Genomic DNA, 22,497 nt, shown 5'->3' on the forward strand with positions numbered 1-22,497 from the left:
TTTTTAAGAAATGTCAATAATTTGGATAAAATGCGTAATCCGATGTCAGGTGAAATATGGGATAAATTAACTAATTTCATTAATAAACAAGACCCGAGTCTGAACAGTAATTTCATTTGTTCTTATTGCTTATTGAAAATTCGTTCAAAAATTTTACCTCCGCCTTGCATATTAAATAATATGTACGTAGGAACAATGCCAAATGAAATAGTTACATTAAGTGGTGTTGAAAAAATTCTTATTCAACGAGCGAAATCATTTCAAGTAGTTCAAAGGTTAGGAACAGTTGCTAAAAAAAATTTACCACATAGTATGCGAATACAGAAACTGAAAGGTCAAACATTCTATCTACCTTTACCCATAGAAGAAACTTTAAAAAGAATTTGTTCTACGACGGATCCAATAAACATGAATCACGAATTATACATTGTAGTTCGTAGTATACCTACAAAATCAAAAACCATATGGGAAAATTTGGTTAACTTAGAAAAAATTTTTAAAACCTTAATATGGTTAAAGAAAAATAATGTTCTCTACGCTCAAATCAAATTACCAGAATGTTCCAACAATTTACGTGATTGGCTGGATAAAAAAAATATTCAATTTCATATGGAAGGTAGTGAAGATGAAAATTACGTGAACGAAATCAATATTGAAAATATTGAAACTTCTGAACTTAATGTGAGTGTTAAAAATGGTGGTGAAGAAGAAATGGAAATTGATGATACTATAAATAAAAAAAAAAAAAACAATATTAGAGTAGAAGAGAAAAATGAAAAAATTGATATCAATAAAAATAGAAAGATATCTTTATCAACAATGCAAGTTGTTAAAGATCATTCCTATAGTAATTTATCGCGATCAATGCAAGAATATATTAATCAAGATCATAGCTACAACAAACTATCTTTATCTACACACGAAAATATTGTTGAAGATCACTGCGATAATAAGTTACCTTTGTCAGTAAATGACGATAAAAATATGGATAAAATAATTAAAGTCGATGAAATTAAGGAGTGTAGAGAAACACGACAGCGAGCTATGTTAACTCCAATATCAGATCCAGATGGATCGCAATATGCCCAATACACTATATATCCTCTTCATGATAAAAGAATTAACGACTCTTCAACAAATATGTATCAAATGTTAAAAGTCAATGATAAAGCATTTGATAACCGAATAAAAACACTCGATTTACAATGTTTTCCAGATTTATACCCTTACGGTAATAATGGTCAATATGAAGACAGGAAAGTACCTATAACTGCTTTTGAATACATTAAAGCAAGATTGATGTCAGCCGATCCACGTTTTCGTTTAAATCAACAATATCTCTTTTATTTATTGAATGATTCTAATATTCGGCAACTTGGTTAAGGTATCTTTCATACATTGGATGTAACAAATCCTCGTGAAAAATATACAGCTGAAGGTTATTTAAAGCACTTAAAAAGTGGTCAACTGGAAGCAAATTTAACAACTCTTTTCGCTCGACTTCGAAATTCAGAACAATTTTGGAGTAAACCTAAAAATAATTTACATTGTATGTCACGTTACTATGGCCCTGCAACATGGTTTTTCACAGTAAGTCCTGCTGAATGGATTTGGGATGATTTAATAGAATATGTAAAAGAAGTAAATGCACCACGTTTCGACGAGTTATCTGCTAGCGCAGTAATCGCAGCAGACCCAGTATCAGTATCAAGGTTTATAGACAATAAATTTCAAGCTGTTCTTGACTTTATTCTGTCAGATAGTCAACCTCTTGGTAAAATAACCCATTACTTTTGGCGACGAGAATATCAAGGTAGAGGAATTCAGCATTTTCATCTTATACTTTAGGTGGAAGGTGCCCCAATCAATGGTTTAAATACCAATGAAGAAGTGGCTGAATTTATAATAAAATATGTAACTTGTAAGTTATCTAATAAAAAAACCTCACCAACACTGCACAGACGTGTGGCTACACATGAACAACATCATCATAATAGTTATTGCTTACGAACAAAAAAACCAAAATCAGGTAGAGTTATTAAATCTTGTCGATTTGGATTTCCCCGACCTACTACAGAACATTTTGTACTTCATGACGTTGCTACTTCAGTAGCTGGGCGTAGAAATTTAAGAAACAAAAGTCGGCTTTATGATCTTCCTCGTACTGATATTGAAGCTAACATTAACGATTATAATCCTTCAATTTTATGTGTATGGGAAGGAAACATGGATATACAATTTATTGGAGAAAAATCGACGTTACTGACACATTATGTGACTAAATATGCTACAAAAACAGAAACTGCTAAAACATCAGAAACAATCGACTAAATTGTTTCAATTAAATCGAAAACAGTAGACGAAAATAAGTCAACTAAAACTTTACCTCAGCTTTTATGGAGTATAGGATTTCGTAGTTTAAATCATCGAGAAATTGGAGCTCTAGAAGCTGCTGACACCTTGCTGGGTATTTCTTTGCATGGAACAGATTCAGACACAGTTATAAGATGGTTGGATGTTTGAATGATAAGAAACAGAAAATTAAAGACAAAAGATGAGATTGAACAATTGGAAAAAATCAACCCTAAATCTACTGATATATTTTGTCCTTCATGGATAGATAATTATTATCCTAATCGCCCTAAAGAGTTAGAAGATGTATGTTTATATGATTTCGCTAGATGGTATGACACGACTAAAGCTGAGCCGAAAAATAATATCACCGAATATTATAAAAATAGGTTCATCATTATATTTAAAACGAAGGACGCAAGGTTTTTTAATTAATCATTACAGATATAATATTGCTAATCAACCAGAAAATTATTTTTATTCATTGTTGTTATTATTTCAACCATGGCGAGATATAGAAGATTTGAAAAATGGATTTGAAACTTACGTTGAATCATTTAGATATCAACAACATATACTCGAACAAGCTAAAGAATACCATGAATACACTGAAGATTTTCAAAAAGGTTTTGATTATATAAAAAACTTAATTGAAAATAAATGTAAGGATGACAATGTTGATGAAGATTCAAAAAGTAAATCAGCAGAATGTAATGCTGCTAAATTTCATTAAATAGCTAAAGAATTTGATGATGCAGCATAAAAACAAGATGATAATTGTACCTTAACCGACATGATCAATCATATGAACGTTGATCAGACTAAAGTTTTTCAAAAAATTAAAAATAGAGTATTGTCTAACGATACAAAAATTAGATTGTATGTTAGTGGAGAAGGAGGTGTTACGTCCTGGTTGATGTTTTGGCGCTGGCGTGGTTGAGCGGTCGATTTGAATCGGACGTAATGAGAACTTACATATAATTATAAATAATTATTTAGTAGGGGTTGAACAGCCACCATTCGGTGGTTGAAATAAACTGGTTATTATTTTATATCTCAATCCGATTTATTCAATTGTAAAAGAATAATTTCAATAATGTGAAAATATACAATTGAATCAATTTATAAATTGTTAAAGTTCGTCTAACAATAACTTCGAAAGGGTGAGAAAGAAGTTTAGTATTTAGTATTGAGCCTGACTGCTCTCTATGATTCTATATTTCAGACTGACTTCTCTTGATCGAGAAAAACTAGAGTAAGTCTCTTATCAATACGAGGCGCTTGGGCATCAGGCCCGCGCATCGTTCGATATAGAGGGGTGGATCGTGATAAGCAATATTCTCGAATGATCCATTCTCCGTTCTCACGCTTTCTCCGTTTTTGTTATTAACAAATGAGTCACTTATCTATGAACAAAAGTTATCTTAGAACAAAATAGATGTTTGTGCAGCTGCACGTCTCGAGGATTTACTCGAGGCGTCAGCGTTTATTTATACATAACAAATATTAAGAAAAAAATAACTTTATCAATATGTTTCAAATATTCTAAATAATATCATATTATTTTATGTTCTATTATTTTATATTATTATGTTATGCTATATTATTATATTATATTATATCCTATAATATAGAGTAACTTATTAATTATGCAACTTGCTAAATTATCAATATACATCTTAGTTAATTAGTTAGGTCCCAGATCGGTCTCTTAATAATTAGTATTTAAAAATAGTCAGAGACATCTGATGAGCAGGCTGGGACGTAACACCTCCCCACCCGGTAGACAAGCGCCCCGCTTGTTCTGGGCCTTAGATCTTGTTGTATATGTAGTTTATTTTCTTTATTGTTTTATTTGGAACTCTATTTTACCCATCTTCGAGTTTAAGAAATCTAAGTACCGACCTGTGACCTACGACTCGACGCCTGCCTTTTTAGTGGCGACATTAAAAAAAATCCATTCTCTTTCTAATCGGTCTGTTTGTAAACCATGGTAAACATTTTTATGGTTTTATTTTAATGACGATGTTCTTTTTTTTCCTAATCCTATTTGTTTGACGATTGAGATAAATTATGCGTCACGTATGCCGCATCTGTGGCCAAAAAAAATTATCTAAAAATTTATATTTTTTTTTTGTAAAAAAAAAAAAAAATATTTTATATATTCATAAAATTATTTACCATTTTTTTTTTCTTTATTTAATTTAATTTTTTTTTCAAATTATTTAAAAGTAGACTATAATCGTATATAAAAAAAAGATTTTACGAATAGGACAAATTCATAAAATTTTCTTGTAAAATTATTAATATGTTCTTTTTCAAAAAAAAACTTTAAGATGTAATGTTTGTAAGAAGTTTATGCTAAGGAGAAAAGAAATTCCAAAACCTCAAACTATTATTTGAATGTGATTTCTTTTCGGTCTTCTTGATGTAATTATTACTATGATTTTAATTTTCTTTTAACTGTTTTAAATATATTACTTTATCGTAGCTTATAAAAATTTCTTTATTTCTTTCTTCTTCTTTCTATTATTTAGTTAGTTTTTTTTTTTTTTTTGAGTTTTTAGTATTGTTTTCTGAATTTGTTTATTAATGTTAATAAGTATTATTATATTATTACAATGATGTATCTATATTATATCTAAATATTTGTATATATTTATTTCTTAGTATTACTTACGACTTTTCTGCCTTCATGTGCTAATTCTGTGTATTTGCATATAATTTTTTTGTTTTCCTGCATTTTGCATATTTTCTTGTTTATTTATTTTTTTTTTTTTGCTTAAAATTCTATATACATTTGCATTAAAATTATCTATTAAATAATATATAAAGAAAAACTTAATCTACGAATTCTTAATTTTATATTAAAATTCTATTTGAGTCTATATACTATAAAAAAAAATTATTTTTTTTTCTGTCTCCTTTTTTTTTTTTTTTTTTTATTTTTAATTTTTTTATGAAAGTTTATAGACTGGAAGCTTATTTTTTTTCTTAGCATTATTACTCAATTTCAATTCGTATCAGATATTATTGATACTATCATTTTTATTAAAATTTGTGTATAGACAGTAAATTCATTCATTAATTATAAAAGTTATTAATATGAGAAAAATATAGAGTGTATACCGCGACATCTTTACCTGAAAAATTCGTTTCAGTAAGACTTTTTGATGTCTATTGTGTGAGAGGGCAAAAAAAAAGAAAAGAGCAGAACAGGAAAGAAAGAAATATGAGAGGTACAGATTTCAATGTATCTACAAAAAGACGCATGTGTCTGGGAGGAAAAAAAAACTATTTATTTATAAGCAATTTTGGCTCTATCACAATGAATGATTTTTCTCTTTCCCGGTTTATATTCGATTTCTATATCATTTTTATCAGGAAATATTTCTGTAACTTTATACGGACCTAAATAATTATCATCAAATTTACCATCTCTCTGATTCTTTACTAAGAATATATTTTGGCCTATTTTGAAATTTACTGGATTCATTTTTTTATCATACCGTACTTTGGATCTTTGCTTTGAATTTTCTAAATTTTGTCTTGCTTCTTTCCGTGATTCTAATAATCTAGTTGCAAGTTCTTTAACAAAGTCTGCGTATGTAGGAATCTCGTCTAGATAGGAAAATTCTGATGGTAATCGTGCTTCTTTACCAAAAACTAATTTATATGGCGTGAATTTCGTACCTTCATGTACACTCGTGTTGTAAGCAAAGGTGGCATGAGGCAACCATTTATCCCAATCATCGTGACTTGTAAAATGTTTGATATAATCAGTTAAAACTTGATGGCTTCTCTCGAGAGAACCATTTGATTGAGGATGAAAAGCTGTTGTCTTAATTTGTTTCATTTTGAAAATTTTGGCTACGCAACTCATTACTTTACCTATAAAAGCTTGACCTTGGTCTGTTAAAATTACTTTCGGGCAACCGTGTTTTAATATAAAATTCTCGACTAATGCTATCGCGATATCTTTGGCCGTCATGGACACTAAAGGTATTGCAAAACAGTATTTTGAAAGATCATCTTGCATCGTTAAAATATATGAATATCCGTTAGCTGAAGTTTTATTTGGTACTACTATATCTAATGCTAATTTATCCCATACTTCTGCGGATGTGTCTGTAATGACCATCGGCTGTTTTGTTTTTATTCTAACTAATTTCTTTTTCTGGCAACTAATACATTTCCTAACGAAATCTTCAACATGCTTTTTGATATTGTCCCAAAAATATTTTTGTCTAATTCTATTATAAGTTTTAGTTACTCCTTTATGTCCTGCTATTGAAGTTTCGTGATTTTCGGCCATTATTTTTTCTCTTTCCTCTACTGGAGGTATTATTATTCTATCTTTGCAAATAATTATTTTTAAATCGCCACCTTTGAAAATTTTAGCAATAATATTTTTAATTTTCGTCCAAACTGTTTTTGATAAATTGCTTCTACCTTGAGAAATACTAACTGATTTTATTTTTGATTTTTCCATATATAACTTTAAATTTTTGAAAGTTTTACAATAATCTTTTTCAGTTGGTGTATCTCGACTATCACTTTGAGTTACCAACGCGAGTACTTTCTTTTTAGATGTTCCCATTTTGATTACTTGACTTGTTTTATAATTAGTTAAAGAGCTCAATTTTAAATATCCTGACACTAAAAACTGTTTCCCGATTTCGCTTGGTACGGTACCATCAGCGTTAATGAAACATAAATAACAATTTTTCTGCATTTCTAAGTTATCTCTTGTTTCGTGTACGTTCTCGTTACTGTAGTCGTATGAAGTATTTGAAATTATAGATATATTACCGTCAGAGTCTATTTCCTCGTTAGATAAATTGTCGTTTGCTATTATGATCGCATTGTCGTTTGATTTGTTTTGATTTCTGTCCGAATTTGATTGTGTCGAATTTTGTCGTATGTCTATTTCATTATCAGATGAGTTTATCTGTTCAATTTGGTCAAAATTTTGGTCATTAAATGAATTTATTTGTTCTATCTGTTCGAAATTTTCGTCGTCAGCTGAATTTATCTGTTGATCGAAGTTCAGGTCGTTGAATGTATAACGTTCTCTTCTATTTCGCGCGACCCACGGCGGAGTGTGGGGAACGCTCAATAGCCGTTATGCCTCTCCGTTGGTCTGAAACTGGAAAATAAAATAAACCCCGAGTCCAATGTCCCACCTGGAGATGTCCTGAATCTCCCTGGACTGGCTGCTCCGCTCAGGCTGGGTTAGAAATCCTAATTGGGCGCCAGTTCGTGTGCCCCACGAACAAAAAATCAACTCAAAATACCACAACGGAGAAAATAAAAATGAAAATAAAATAAAATGACAGGATAGCGATTTCAGATTTAGGAAAAAGGATAGCAAGAAAAAGATAGCACTAGTATAAATAAATAAATAAAATTTAAATGAAAAAGAAACCGGGTTGGTGACCACTTGCTTTAATTATCAGTTAATTAATTCAATAATCAGTCAATATATGTGACGCATACTCACATAAATAATGCTCAAAATAATAATAAATCATTTACAAAGATAATAAAATTATTTTTCGCATATAACTTAACTCAAATAATAATAATAATTCATAAACAATAAATGTATTGTAAAATAAAATCCTGATAATACTTTATATTTCACTCGCACATGAAATTAGACCAGGATAATAAACTAATTATTAACGCAAATAGTATAATAATTCTTTACTAACTCAACTCAAAAATAACTATAATGCTGATGCAAATTAACAATAATTAATACCTCAAATTAATGATAACTAATCCGCAAATTAATACTACTTCTTAACCAATACTCAAATAAATAATAATTAATAAATCAGTTCAGAACTAAATAACACACCAAATAATAATTAATTTTAAGCAATACTCCGCTGAATAATAATTAACAATTCAACTCCAATCAATGATAATTTATAACTACTACTCAGATAATAATAATTTCTAACTCAAAATTATTAGTAGTCGATACGCAGGGTACTAATATTCATCAGCTCAGATTAATACTATTTCATAAATTTTATCACTAATCATTCATCACTAATAATCACCATAATAAAAAAAATTTATAACTCAAAAGGAAACAGTAGTACTCAGCGCTGTGTATTGTATACATACATACATATATCAGACTATCGCAGCCCAGTCACGTATGATGGTAATCACGTGATTTAAAATAATAATACTAACACAACAAGTTCTTCACAATAAATATTCGTTATTTAAATAATAATAACTAATTGTGATTACAATTCCATCATCCACTGGACTCGATCAGTACTAATTTTATTCATATGCTTGTAATCAGAATCTACTACTAATAACAATAATATCTCATCAACTAAGTGATATTCACGCGATTGCAAATGGCCACCAACGCGGGAATGCAATGCTACACGCCAATGAATTAACGCAAAGGTACTTACAGATCGTTGGTGTACTCGACACGTACGGACGATACTACTCTAGGTATTACAATGTGTAATAAATACTCCTTCACAATAACCGGAGCAACTTGGCAACAATAGCCCGAAATTATTTAATAAATAAATAGCAGAAAAAAAAAAAGAACTCAAAATGTGCAATACAAAATTTAGCAACCAGGCACACACACTGCTCGTACAACAGTTTATCCACGTCTGACCATGGCAGGACGTGATTTTCATGCCGGCACCTCGACCGGCCATATTTTATATAGGCATCTCAGTTTAACCCATCGGAGTAATATCTCTGTCGCATTTTAATTTCAAATACTACCAACGACGACGTATCCGATGTCAATTGTGCAACATTGCCAATTCCCGACGTCAACTGCCCAAGTACCCGTGATATTATGACATTGACAGTAAATTAAATTGCCAAACCAATTAATAATGTATGTAAAATAATTATAAGTTTCATTTATACTAGAATAACTTGCTGCTGACAACTGTTGCGTCGCCGCGCATGCGCCGACCAACACAATAATTACAAGCATATAAATAAAACGAATAATTATCTCCCAGCCTCATAATTATACTTGTAACTTCAATATAATCAGTAATTTTTTCTTTTGCTGATTTCAGCGCAGTTTTCATCTAATGAAATAATTAAGTCCAAGCAGTGTAATAATAAATATAAAATCTTATATATATAAACAAAATAATCATAAAATTAATGAGTGTAGAGACGTGAGAGCAGCGTGTGCTGCCATCTGTTGCTCACCGACCTAATGTGAGACTGCCACGATATTTAAATTTGTTCTATCTGTTCGAAATTTTCGTCGTCAGCTGAATTTATCTGTTGATCGAAGTTCAGGTCGTTGAATGAATTTATTCGTTCAGGCGATTTTGAATTTCGATCAGCAGGTGAATTTAGTGTAGGGTTTTGTGATTCTCTACGTGATGTAGTTTGTTGTGAATTTTCTGGGCTTGTATTTTCGTTTATTATTGACAATCTATCATTAGTTCGTTTATTATTTAAATTTTGTTGACGTTTAATTGCTTTCAGAGTAACCATTATGTCTGGTAATTTGGGTTGTGAATTTTTATTATTTGGCTTTTTTGTTTTATTTTTAAAATTTTTCGCAAGATGTTGTATTTTATTCGGAATCTGTTTTTGTGTATGTGTATGTTCGTCGTAGTCTGTACAGCATGAACATGTTTTGAGTTTACGTTTTCTAGTCGATCTACGTAGTTCTGGTGTAATTTTATTAGTATGTGTTTGTTCTGCATCAGTACCGTAAGAATTTTCTCCTATGTCGTTAGTTGACATGTTTATGTTGTTTTCTGGTTCATTATGAATTACCGCAGAGACGTCCATAATTTTTGGATAATCGCCTCCTTCGTCAGAAGACCAAGGAATTGCAACTGCCATGTCTTTTTTATTTACGGATTTGGGTGTGATAGGAGTTCTTGGAGTGATAGGGATTGTTTCGACAGGTGATTCAGTACTAATGTCATTTGAATTTTCTGAATATATTTTTGAATAAGTCATTTCTGTCTCGTCAGTGTTTGATTCGTCATCAGAAGTTTCTGGAATAATTATTTTTTCAATTTTCTTACTTTGTTTATTTATTTTTCTACGTGAACGTATTGTAGGAGAGGATGTAAACTCTGCCATTTTAGTTGTCCTTTTGATTTGAGAAGGATTAAATTTATTTTTATTAATTTTTACATTTTTCTTATCTGTCTGTATTTTTGGATTTGGGTGTGTAGATGTAGCTTGTGTTTGTACGTTGGGTGGTAATGACAATGGAGTTTTCGTGGTTTTACCACTTTCAACTTGCGGATTTGGGGATTGAGGTGTTGGTGTTAAATTACGTGAATTTTTATGTTTTGGAGAGTTTATAGAATTATTAGAAATATAACACAAACCGAAATCTGTCATATCAGATTCGTCACTTAAATACGAAGGGTTGTCTTTAATGAGTTTTTTTCTCAGAGTTACAGCATCATACATGTCTCCTGATGACGACGATCCGTCAGAATAATCAGGAAGAGTTATTGATTTATCTGGTTCTGGATTTGATAAGACTTTGCATTTAGAATTTTTATTTAATTTTGCATTCTCTTTAGAATTACGTATGCGATTTGAATTTTCGTTAGAATTTAATTTATTTTTATTATTTTCATTATGATTTTTAGAATTGAAGTTTTTATTTATTGAATTTGAATTTAGTTCTTGAGGATTATTTGTTTCCAAGTTTGTGAATATTTTATCATTTTTATTTTTACTTAAATCATCTTCGCTTAGTGATTCAGTGCTCGAAAATTTTTTATATGGATTATAACGTCTGACGTCAGATCTTTTCATTTTTGAATTTTTATTTTTACCGATATATCCGTTTTTATTATTTTTAACTAATCGCCGGTCGCTAGGGTAGCTAATCCTATTGCCGTCGCTAGTAGATTTGACGACTGGGTCCATAGTATTGTTACTGACTGGCCCAACCGCTTGTTTTTGGCTCAAGAATTTGACGTTTTTCGACCGAATCTTCTAGACCGACCGCTTGAGTATTTTGCTCAAGATTTTGAATTTTCGAATTTATTTTTCTAACTCCGTCGACTGAGTTAGTCGCAATTTTATTTTTATCGCGAATTATTTTCTTACTTGGAGTAATTTCCTCTGAACTTGAATTATTATTTTTGTTAAAATTTTTTTTATCGTTATTCGAGCTAATTGACTCTGAATTAGTTTTGTATTTAGATTTCTTTTTAAAGACTTTACCATCGTCTGAAGGATCTGAAGTCCTCAACCTAGCGATTCCGGGTTTTCCAGGTCGCCATTTAATTTTAATTGGATAAACTCCGCGGTTTTCAATTATTGGATTACGCGATAAAGCGTCCGCGTTTGTGTTTATTTTTCCCGCCTTATATAACACGGTATATTCGAACTCTTTAAGGTTCTCTCCATCTCATTACACGCGATGTTGGGTCATTCATATTATTTACCCATACCAGCGGTCTGTGATCGGTGACAAGAGTAAACTCTCTGCCATAGAGATACGGTCTAAATGTTTTCATACCAAACAAGGCTGCGACCATTTCTTTTTCGGTGGTCGAATAATTTTCTTCGTGTTTATTGAGTACACGAGAAGCTGCTGCAACAATTGTGTCTTCGCCAATTTTGCCTTGTGAGAGAATTGCTCCAACTGCATAGCCCGAAGCATCGGTCGTTAAAATAAATGGTTTCGAAAAATCTGGATACTGCAATATCGGAGCTGTACATAGTTTATCGCGCAAGGTTTCAAAAGCTATCTGATGTTCAGGCGCCCATGAAAATCTTGCGTTTTTGCTTGTAAGATCGGATAGGCACTTAGAGATTTTTGCGAAATCCTTGATAAATCGCCGATAGTAACCAGCAAGTCCAAGAAATTCTCTCACTTGTGTTGTGTTTTCAGGTGTTTTGAAACATTTGATCGCTTTAATTTTATCGGGATCAGGCTTGACACCGTCGGCAGATATAAGATGGCCTAAATAAATTACTTCTTTTTTTAGGAATTCACATTTATCGGCTTGTAGAGTTAAATTCGCACTTCGCAAACGTTCGGCTAATTTTTCGAATTTAGTGTTATGTTCTTCTAGAGAACGTGCGTAAATGACTATATCGTCTAAGTAAACAAAGAGATCTGCTCCTTGTAACCCGCGTAAAACTAAATCCATTAACCTTTGGAACGTTGCTGGAGCATTTTTAAGTCCAAATGGCATTCTATTAAATTGATAATGACCATGAGGAGTTGTAAATGCTGTTTTGTGCTTATCTTTAGGATCTACTTTTAATTGATGAAAACCCGATTTTAAATCAAATACTGGAAAATAAATCGCACCACCTAATTGATCAAGAATATCATTTATCAACGGTAGTGGATATGCATCTTTAACAGTCTTATCATTTAATTTACGATAATCTATAACTAAACGCCATCTTTTATTGCCTTTAGAATCAGCCTTTTTGGGTACGATCCATAAAGGGGAATTATATGGTGAGGTCGAAGGTTCAATAATATCCATTAACATTAGTTCTGTTATCTGTTTTTCTATTTCGTCTTTCTGTGCTGGAGGGTGTCTGTATTGTCGAGTATTTACGGGAACGTCATCGATAGTGGGTATAGTATGAGCCGCAGTGTCTGTAGCGCGCAGTGGTTCTCCTGGAATGTGGAATAGGTCAGCGTATTTCTCTACTAGAGAAACTATTGCTTTACGCTCTTCCTCATTCAGATGTTTTAAACGCAAGAGTTTTAACACTTCGTTGACACGATTTTCCCCGGCCGTGGTACTTTTATCGTAATTGTCTGTGTCGTCATGCGTCAAAGTAGTATCCTCGTCTTCGCTTGTCCCGAATGGGTACAGAGGAATTACGGGTACTTTTACTTTTACATCTTTGTCAAGAGTATTTATTGCGTACAAATAAGCGATTCCGTTATTATTACTCACTAAAGCTTCGCCCGCGTAAATACCGTTTTCAAATTCGATACGAGGTGTATAACCCTCTTTAAGTTTACTATCTACTCGAACAAACATTGCCGTCTTCGTTCGAGCTTTTAAAACGAAATATTCTCCTTCTGTTAATGATATTTGTAGATTATTTAAATGTTGAAATGTTACCGTATTGTCTACTAAATTTATTATTCCGCCGTGTTCTCGTAAAAATTCCATGCCAAGTATGCCCGTATAATCTAAAGGAAATTCGTCCGGTATTATATGAAAATAAGTGTCCTTATTAAAAATTTGTATTTTTATTCTACCCAAAGTGATAGCTTCGGAGACACCGTTTAATTTGTAACAATATGATTCGTCGATTAATTTTTTATATTTTACTTCCCCATATTTTATTAAATTTAAATTACATCCGGTGTCTACTAAAATTTTCCCATAGCTAGATATTATATCTTTGGATCTGAACATAATTGACGTAGGTTTATAATCAATTGACATGGCACCCACGGAATAAGTTTTTGTCGGTATTCTTAATTTTTGTTTAAATTTTGGCGCTGAATTGCTACGTTTCCCATCGGAGTGCCGACTCGAGGGAACGCTTGGTCGTTTCCCGTACCTGTACTCGGTTTTGCATTTAAACCGTCGCGTTTTCCTTCATTATAAATTTTTTTACGACAATTGTTTACTGAATGACCGTTCATTTTACAATAATCACATTGAAGAATATTTTTGTTTATAATTTGATTAGATTCAATATTTTTTCTTTGAATTAAAATTCTACATTCCTCAATATTATGATTGTTTCTTTTGCAAAAATTACAAAATTTATTTGGGTTGTTTCGATTTTGATTATTAACCTGTTCCGATTTTTCACGACTGTTTCTGTTATAAATTTTATTAAATTGCTGATAAGGATTCAAATTTCGAATGTGGTGATTATTTTGGTTAATTGTGTTGTGTGGGTTTGGGTCTTGGATTGCGAAACAATTTTTATTTGAATTATTATCGAATGGCTTGAAAAGTTTATTTATATTTTTCATTTGCTGTAATTTTTGTTCCGCTTTAATTGCTGCAGTAGCGGCTGTAGCAAGATCCGCGAATTCGTCATTGTGTAAAAATAAAGCAAGTCTTGGTTCTAAACCCGAAATAAATGCTTGTACCGCGGTTTCTTTAGCCAAAACTATTTTTTCATCTTTACTATTACCGCCTGTATCCGCGATTTCTGAGCAAGTGTCCTGTAAATGTTTATTCACTCTATGGTAAAAGTTCATTACGCGTTCACTCGATTTTTGCTCCAAGTCATTAAATTCTTTTAACCAAACTGAAACTTGTTTGCTTAATCTAAAATTTAAATTTAAAAATGCAATAAATTCGTCTATTGTTTTTACGTTTGACCCGCTTACTCTAATTAAAGGTTCGCCTTTACATTTGGATTTTAATATTCTAACGAGCGCGTCCTCGTTTATTTCTCTTAGATATTCTTTCGCGTCTTTGCATGCCTGTATGAATGATTCTACTGGATAACTTATACCGTCAAAGTCTGGTATAGTTTTAAAAAATTCTTTGTAATCGAATTTGTTATTTGAACTTAAATTAAGTTCGTTAAATTAAGATTGGGAGGTAATTGATGTGAAGTACCCACGAGTGGATTTCTTTCGAAATGTGTTTTTAATTGTTGAGAAATAGCTGCTTGACAATTTTCTTCAAATTTATTTTTCATTTCAAGTTTTTCTGCTAGTAATTGTTCGATTTGAGCTTTTAACGCTAGTACTTCATTTTGGGTTTCCGTAAGGGAAACTTCCATTTGTTCAAGACTCATTATTGTTTATATAGATATTTCGAAAGACAGAAAAAAAAAACTTTTAACAATATAATTGACTTACTACTTAGTTGTTTACAGGTTTGAATTTCAGATGAATCGGTAATTGTAGTCGATATAGAGATCTTCGTTGCCGTCGGAAGGTTGATGGAAACACGTTGAGCAGAATGTGTGATGACTGTAGATTTCTCAGCTGTAGTTGATATTGAACTGCGTCCGTCGGGCGTCGTGAATGATTTTGGTAGTTTTATTTTATTTTAAATTTTAATTCTTCATTAACTTCACTCACTTGAATTTTATTATGAATTTTATTGTTAATTCACAAAATTTTATTTTTTTTCTTGATGTATATGATTTTTATAAATTTATATACTTTTTTTTTGTTTATTAATTTATTTGAGAGCAGAAAAAAAAATTTAATTTCAGATCTTGAATAATAAAAATTCAATTTTCAATTTAAATGTTCGACGAGAAAAAAAAATTTTGTTATTTTATCTTAATTATTTTTGAATTTTTTTTAATTTCAATTATTTAGATTTTTATTATTATTTATTTCACTCACTTCAATTCTCACTTAACTTTTCACTTCTGTTTCACAATTTTACTTCTTTTTTTTTTTTTTTGTTATTTAGGAAAAAAAAAATTTCCGATGTCGACAAAAAAAAATTTGTAATATTTTTTTTTTGTGTTGCTCAATTTCACTTTGAGAACTTGATGTTAATTTTTGTAAAAAAAAAAATTTCGGATTTTTGAGATTTTACCAGTGTATTCGGGGGCTGTTCGAATCCGTCGCTGCCACCAATTTTAATTATATAATAAGTTGTTACGTCCTGGTTGATGTTTTGGCGCTGGCGTGGTTGAGCGGTCGATTTGAATCGGACGTAATGAGAACTTACATATAATTATAAATAATTATTTAGTAGGGGTTGAACAGCCACCATTCGGTGGTTGAAATAAACTGGTTATTATTTTATATCTCAATCCGATTTATTCAATTGTAAAAGAATAATTTCAATAATGTGAAAATATACAATTGAATCAATTTATAAATTGTTAAAGTTCGTCTAACAATAACTTCGAAAGGGTGAGAAAGAAGTTTAGTATTTAGTATTGAGCCTGACTGCTCTCTATGATTCTATATTTCAGACTGACTTCTCTTGATCGAGAAAAACTAGAGTAAGTCTCTTATCAATACGAGGCGCTTGGGCATCAGGCCCGCGCATCGTTCGATATAGAGGGGTGGATCGTGATAAGCAATATTCTCGAATGATCCATTCTCCGTTCTCACGCTTTCTCCGTTTTTGTTATTAACAAATGAGTCACTTATCTATGAACAAAAGTTATCTTAGAACAAAATAGATGTTTGTGCAGCTGCACGTCTCGAGGATTTACTCGAGGCGTCAGCGTTTATTTATACATAACAAATATTAAGAAAAAAATAACTTTATCAATATGTTTCAAATATTCTAAATAATATCATATTATTTTATGTTCTATTATTTTATATTATTATGTTATGCTATATTATTATATTATATTATATCCTATAATATAGAGTAACTTATTAATTATGCAACTTGCTAAATTATCAATATACATCTTAGTTAATTAGTTAGGTCCCAGATCGGTCTCTTAATAATTAGTATTTAAAAATAGTCAGAGACATCTGATGAACAGGCTGGGACGTAACAGAGGTACCGGAAAAAGTTTTCTGATAAATGTAATTAAACGTGGGATGAAAGAAGAAATGAATCAAGATGTTATTGTTACTGCTCCAACCGGTATTGCAGCTTTTAATATCAATGGCCTTACTGTACATCGAGTATTTCAATTACCAGTTGAACACGGTTTTACACCGTCTTATAAACAACTATCAGACTGTGACAGGGTAATTTTAATGAACATAAATAAATAAATAAATTTGAATTTGAATTTCGTTCCCGCCATAACCGGCCGATGACCTCGTAAGTTACGAGTAGTGTTGCGACTAGTCACTGGGTGTCGCATAGATCACTAAGGCCCGTCCGTTCGTCATTTCCTTTAGTTTAAGAAAGTGGGAATAGGTTTCCGGAGAAGTGGACGGGAGTGAAAAGATATAATGGACTGCGGAACAAAAAGAAGTTAAGAGTTGTCCAGACGACGAGAACCAACGGACGCAAACTTAGCATCATCAAGGTAAATATATACGTCCGTTCACGCTTCACGTGGAACAAGGCGATAATTAATTTATATTTAACTGTTTAATTAATTATTAGGCCTTTAGGCCGATAATTATAATAATCGATAACTTAACAAAATATTAATGCGTACTGTTCCTTGACAGATTACCAATTGAAATTCCTGGGTGACGAGAGAGAGAGAGTGCAGACCAGCGGAGAGAAACTTAGAGGAGGCGACGAGACCACTTGATACCTTCTCATCGTGACTGTTGGAGTTTCCTCGAGGTAAAAATTATAATTAATTAAGGCCTCTAACTTAAATAATTGAGGGCCGAATTAATTATAATTAATTTACTTAATATCTTTCTGCTGGTTTCGCGATATTAGATTGATATTTCAAGGCCCGTCGGCTAGTGTAATCACGCGTCTCGGAGTCCCGAAATTTACGTAAAATCTTTGCCGTGTACTCGTCGTTCTGTTGTAACTCGAAATTTATTTCATTCGAGGCCTCTTGGCTGGAATAAAATAAATTTTTCTGTATAAATTATTCAATAAATAAATTCAATAATTTTAATAAAAGTATTCAGGCCTGTCGGCCGCTCTAGACAAAAGTTTTCCCGCGTTGTAAAATCGTAAATTAAGGCCTTGCGACGTCAATTTACCGGCCGAATGTTCGAGTCAATTTTAACGTAATTCTAGTCGTAAAATTAGTCATAAAATAATTATAAAATAATGTCAAAATAATTCTAATTAAAATTCTAAAATCAAAAATAAGACGCTAGAAAAATTACGATAAAATTGTGTCGAGTAAAACTTAAGAATGGATTATTTTCTCAGTAAATTAAGTTGAGTAAGAATAATTATTAGAAAATTTCGAGTAAATTAAATATATAGATATTGGAAGCAAATGTTAAGGGAAATTTGTCAGTGAAAATTAATTAATTAATAATTAAATTAAAACCAAAATTAATCAATTAATAAATATAATTGAATTAAATAAGACAGTGAAAATTAATAAATGAATTAAACGAATCAGTGAGAATTAAGTAGTTGTGAAATGTTTATACTGGAAATTTTATTAGTGCAATTTTATATAAAATATCAAGTTTAATAATTGAGTAAAAGAAAGTGATGTCATTGAGTACGAATTAAATAAAATAAAAGTAGAGTTCAAAGTCGAGTCAGTAATTTTTAGGAAAGAAAACTGTGTCTGTGATTTAGGTCCGGTGGACATGTTAAGTTATTTTAATTAATTATACATCCAGGGGATGATTTTTAAATTAATATTAAGGTTAATGTCCAGGGGACAATATTAAGGTTTACCGTCCAGGGGACGAGGTATAAATTAAGTGGGTGTGTGGGTGTGGAAAACCGTCCAGGGGACGAGAGAAATTTAGTTTGTCATAAGTTACCGTCCAGGGGACGAGAAAATATTAGTTTGTCATAAGGAAATATTAGTTTGTCATAAGGAAATATTAGTTTGTCATAAGGAAATATTAGTTTGTCATAAGGAAATTATTAGTTTGTCATAAGTATCTTAGGTTGTCATAAGAATTAATTATTGTCCTAAGATTAATAAATTAAAGCAAGGTGCTTAAATTAATTAAAAATTTGGAGTAACATTATTTCAGCCTACTCTACGATTCCTCTTCTCACTCACAAAATATTACAAACGACCCTGAGTAATAAATTAATTTAATTTAATAAAAATAAAATCATACAACACCCGGTTCTGGAAGGCCGAGTCCATCTTCCAGTGGCGCCCTATTATTCGACTATAATACTAGGTGCGACCAGACTTGGCAAGATTAGTTTCTCTGTCATAAGACAATGCATTAAAAGTATTACGCGATCGATTAAAAGACGTTACATTATTTATCATTGATGAAATATCAATGATTTCTAATATAACTTTAATATACATAAATTTGAGACTAATAGAAACTTCCAATGTTGATGACTGGTTTGGAGGAAGACACGTGGTTGTTTTCGGAGACTTACTCCAACTTCCTCCTGTACATGAAGACCCAAGTTATATGACACTATCGTCAGCAGATGCGCAAAAGTATATTGGGTCGTTAACATCTGTGAATTTATGGAGTGAATTATTTAGCTATGAAGAACTAACCATTAATATGCGACAAAAAACTGATAAAATTTACGGTGAATTACTCTCTAGAGTGAGAGTTGGCTCAATGACAGTTGACGATATTAAATTATTAGAACAAAGAAAAATTACAATTGATTCTTCATTGTCATACCATGATAGATTGCAAGAAGTATGTAATTATATTGAAAAATTACCGTTAGATACAGTTTGTTTGGTACCCACTTGTAAACAGTGTGATATAATAAATTCGGTAATGACGAATAAAATTTTTTCTGAAGAAATTATATTTAAGGCTCATGATTATATCGATTGTCCTAAATCATTAAAAAAGAAAGCATGTGACACTTTGATTAAAATAGAAGAAGATGCTAGTCGATCAGCTGGACTTGCTGGAATAATTGTAATAAAAATTGGTGCAAAAGTCATGCTTCGTCAAAATATTGATGTTACGCTTGGTCTAGTTAATGGTGCCGTTGGTACAGTTATATCAATCTCAAAATCCATAGATGGCAGTAAGATACAAGGTGTTAATGTAGATTTCGGTTCAGGTAAAGTAAACACTATTGAGAGGGCAAAAGTTAAATTTCAATTACTGGAAAGAGCTTTTGTCATAAGAGAACAGTTTCCATTGTGTTTAAGTTTTGCAGTTACAATTCATAAGAGTCAAGGTTTAAGCCTCAAAATTCTATTATTGAAGCAGGCAATAGTATTTTTAATGTTGGTCAAATATATGTTGCTCTTTCTCGGGTTACAGAACTTGAAGGATTACTATTTAATTAATTTCGATCCTCATTCAGTTAAAGCTAATCTTTTAGCAATCGAAGAATTCAATCGCTTAAGAAAAATTTATAGGTCTGACCTTCCTCCCATTCCAGTTTCTAGTATTCGCTGGCATAAAGTTTGGGATTTAATTTGGGCCGTTGATGAAAATTCTGTTGAAATTATAACAAAAACTTTAAAAAAATCATGTGAAAAGTTATTGGTATTACGAGGGATCGAAAATTCTGATTGCATTTCTAGTGGTTTAAATTCAGTCATATAGTGTATCTTTAATAATACAATACTCAGAACGGCATTGAATCATGATCCAAAAAATCAGTTCAACAACGAAAACTTAAATAATTTATTTAATGTATACAATAGTCACGAAAATGTTTTAAAATCTAGTGACATAAAAATGTCCAAACAGATGTGTCTTAATACAGAGGCAGACCCTGTAGCAATATTCTCTACGATATGTAATGATCATCATGATATTAGAAATTTGGTACGATTTGAGCAAGTATGTATGGATCGATGTAAAAAATGTAATTACACTATTTCAAACAAAACACTAGAAGATATTATGTGTATTTCGATAACCAATGAAAAAAAAATATACAATTTACCAGAATTATTCAGTTTATCCTTCGGTCAGTGGTTTGATACTTTGAAAATTTGTAACAATTGCAAAAAGATTGAAGAAACACACACACAAATTTTATTACATACCTTGCAATCGATAGTAGTAGTGAAGTTAGATTTATCATTAGTAAAAAGTAACACTCTGGTTCAGAAGAAAGGATGTATAAAGTCAGTACCACAGGCCAAAATGTCTTTGTGTAATAAGACATATAATGTCGTAAGTGCAATATTTTACTCTGAAGAAAATAATAATTGCACTCATTATGTTGCTATGATTAAGGATACTTCAAAATGGTTCAAAATCGATGATACGATTGTGCAATCAGTTCGATGGCCCACTAATTCTAAAAATGCTTACATATTATTCCTACAAAAAAAGTTAAAACAATAATCAAGTAACTCAGCCACTAGATAGATGCTTGGTTACAAAATAATAATAATGGTTGGAATCCGAGTTCTTGTGTTTTCATTTTAAATTTCAGTATAACGATGGAAAAGTGAGCCCAATCACCTACGTATGACGAATATTAGGATTTTAGTTTGAAAGATATTAATACGTACTCTTCGTTCTCATATGTATATAAATTATGTGATTAGATTATTTTATTTTATTTTATTATTTTGATTACTGTTCATGAATAAATAAGTACTTCATGTTCATAAAATATTGTTTATCGTTATTTTCATTACGATTATATATATATCTATATTATCCATTGAGATTATTCTGATGTAACGGATAAAACTGGGGTTAATTTCAGTTGCTAATTAAAAGTTATAATTACTTGATAAGTTGAAACATGAACCATCCAGAACCAGAAAAGATAAACCAGTAAATAGATAAACAATATCTGAATGCAAGGAATTTAATAATTAGCCAATATTATTTTAAGTTAACATAAAATATCCCAGAAAGCAAAATTAGAAAATATACAAAACTACCCCTTTTTGCTCGGTTTAGCTCGCCGGAGTCCGGGGTTAAAAACAAAGGGGGTTTCCAAAAGACAAACATTGTTAAATATAATACTTTAAATTTTATTCAAATCAACACCTTTACATAGGCTTCGAGCCCTTGTCCTACTACCAACCCTCGCGGTTTTGAGAATGCCGTATATTTTCGGCATTTATGCACCTGCCGTAAATTTACCGTAATAATTTGGTATTAATATGGTTATATTGGCCAGTTTTTTCCCTGTAGTTATGCCATACACTTTCTGTACTTATGCTGTAGAGTTACCAGATTACTACAGTAATATTACTATAAAAATGCTGAACTTTTACTTAAAAAATGCTGCGAAAAAACTATAACAATACCGAACATTTACCAAAAAAATGCTGTAAAAAAACTGTAAAAATGCCGAACTTTTACCAATAAAATGCTGTATAAAAACTATTATACGATAATGTTACAATAATGAAATCGTTGTTTTTGTGATAATAATACTGTCAGTATCTTGCAATTTTGCCAGATTTAAGCTGATGAAATAGAAAATTGTAAAAAATATGGTTTTATTTTTTGTTTGCTTCTGCATTTAACATCATCGAAAATGTGCAAAATGTAATATTTTTTATTTTATTTTATTGATTCACACAATTCTTACTCGAACAAAAAAATGTAAGTGAAAATAACTATCTATGAAAATTGATGTTTTCAATTTTCTAAAGTTTGTTTGTATTCATCTGAATACAATTAGTAACATCTTTCAAGTAAGT

At 31.1% G+C, this 22,497-nt stretch overlaps 1 protein-coding gene across 1 annotated transcript; it reads left to right on the top strand.

Moving 5' to 3' along the window:
• The first annotated feature begins 19,405 nt into the window (after positions 1–19,405).
• LOC128668009 (ATP-dependent DNA helicase PIF1-like) lies at positions 19,406–20,422 on the top strand. Its single transcript, XM_053740156.1, has one exon. The coding sequence runs from the start codon at positions 19,406–19,408 to the stop codon at positions 20,420–20,422; it is 1,017 nt and encodes a 338-aa protein (XP_053596131.1).
• Positions 20,423–22,497: the final 2,075 nt, after the last annotated feature.

The sequence above is a fragment of the Microplitis demolitor genome, chromosome 6, assembly GCF_026212275.2.
Source record: "Microplitis demolitor isolate Queensland-Clemson2020A chromosome 6, iyMicDemo2.1a, whole genome shotgun sequence".
Classification (NCBI taxonomy): domain Eukaryota; kingdom Metazoa; phylum Arthropoda; class Insecta; order Hymenoptera; family Braconidae; genus Microplitis; species Microplitis demolitor.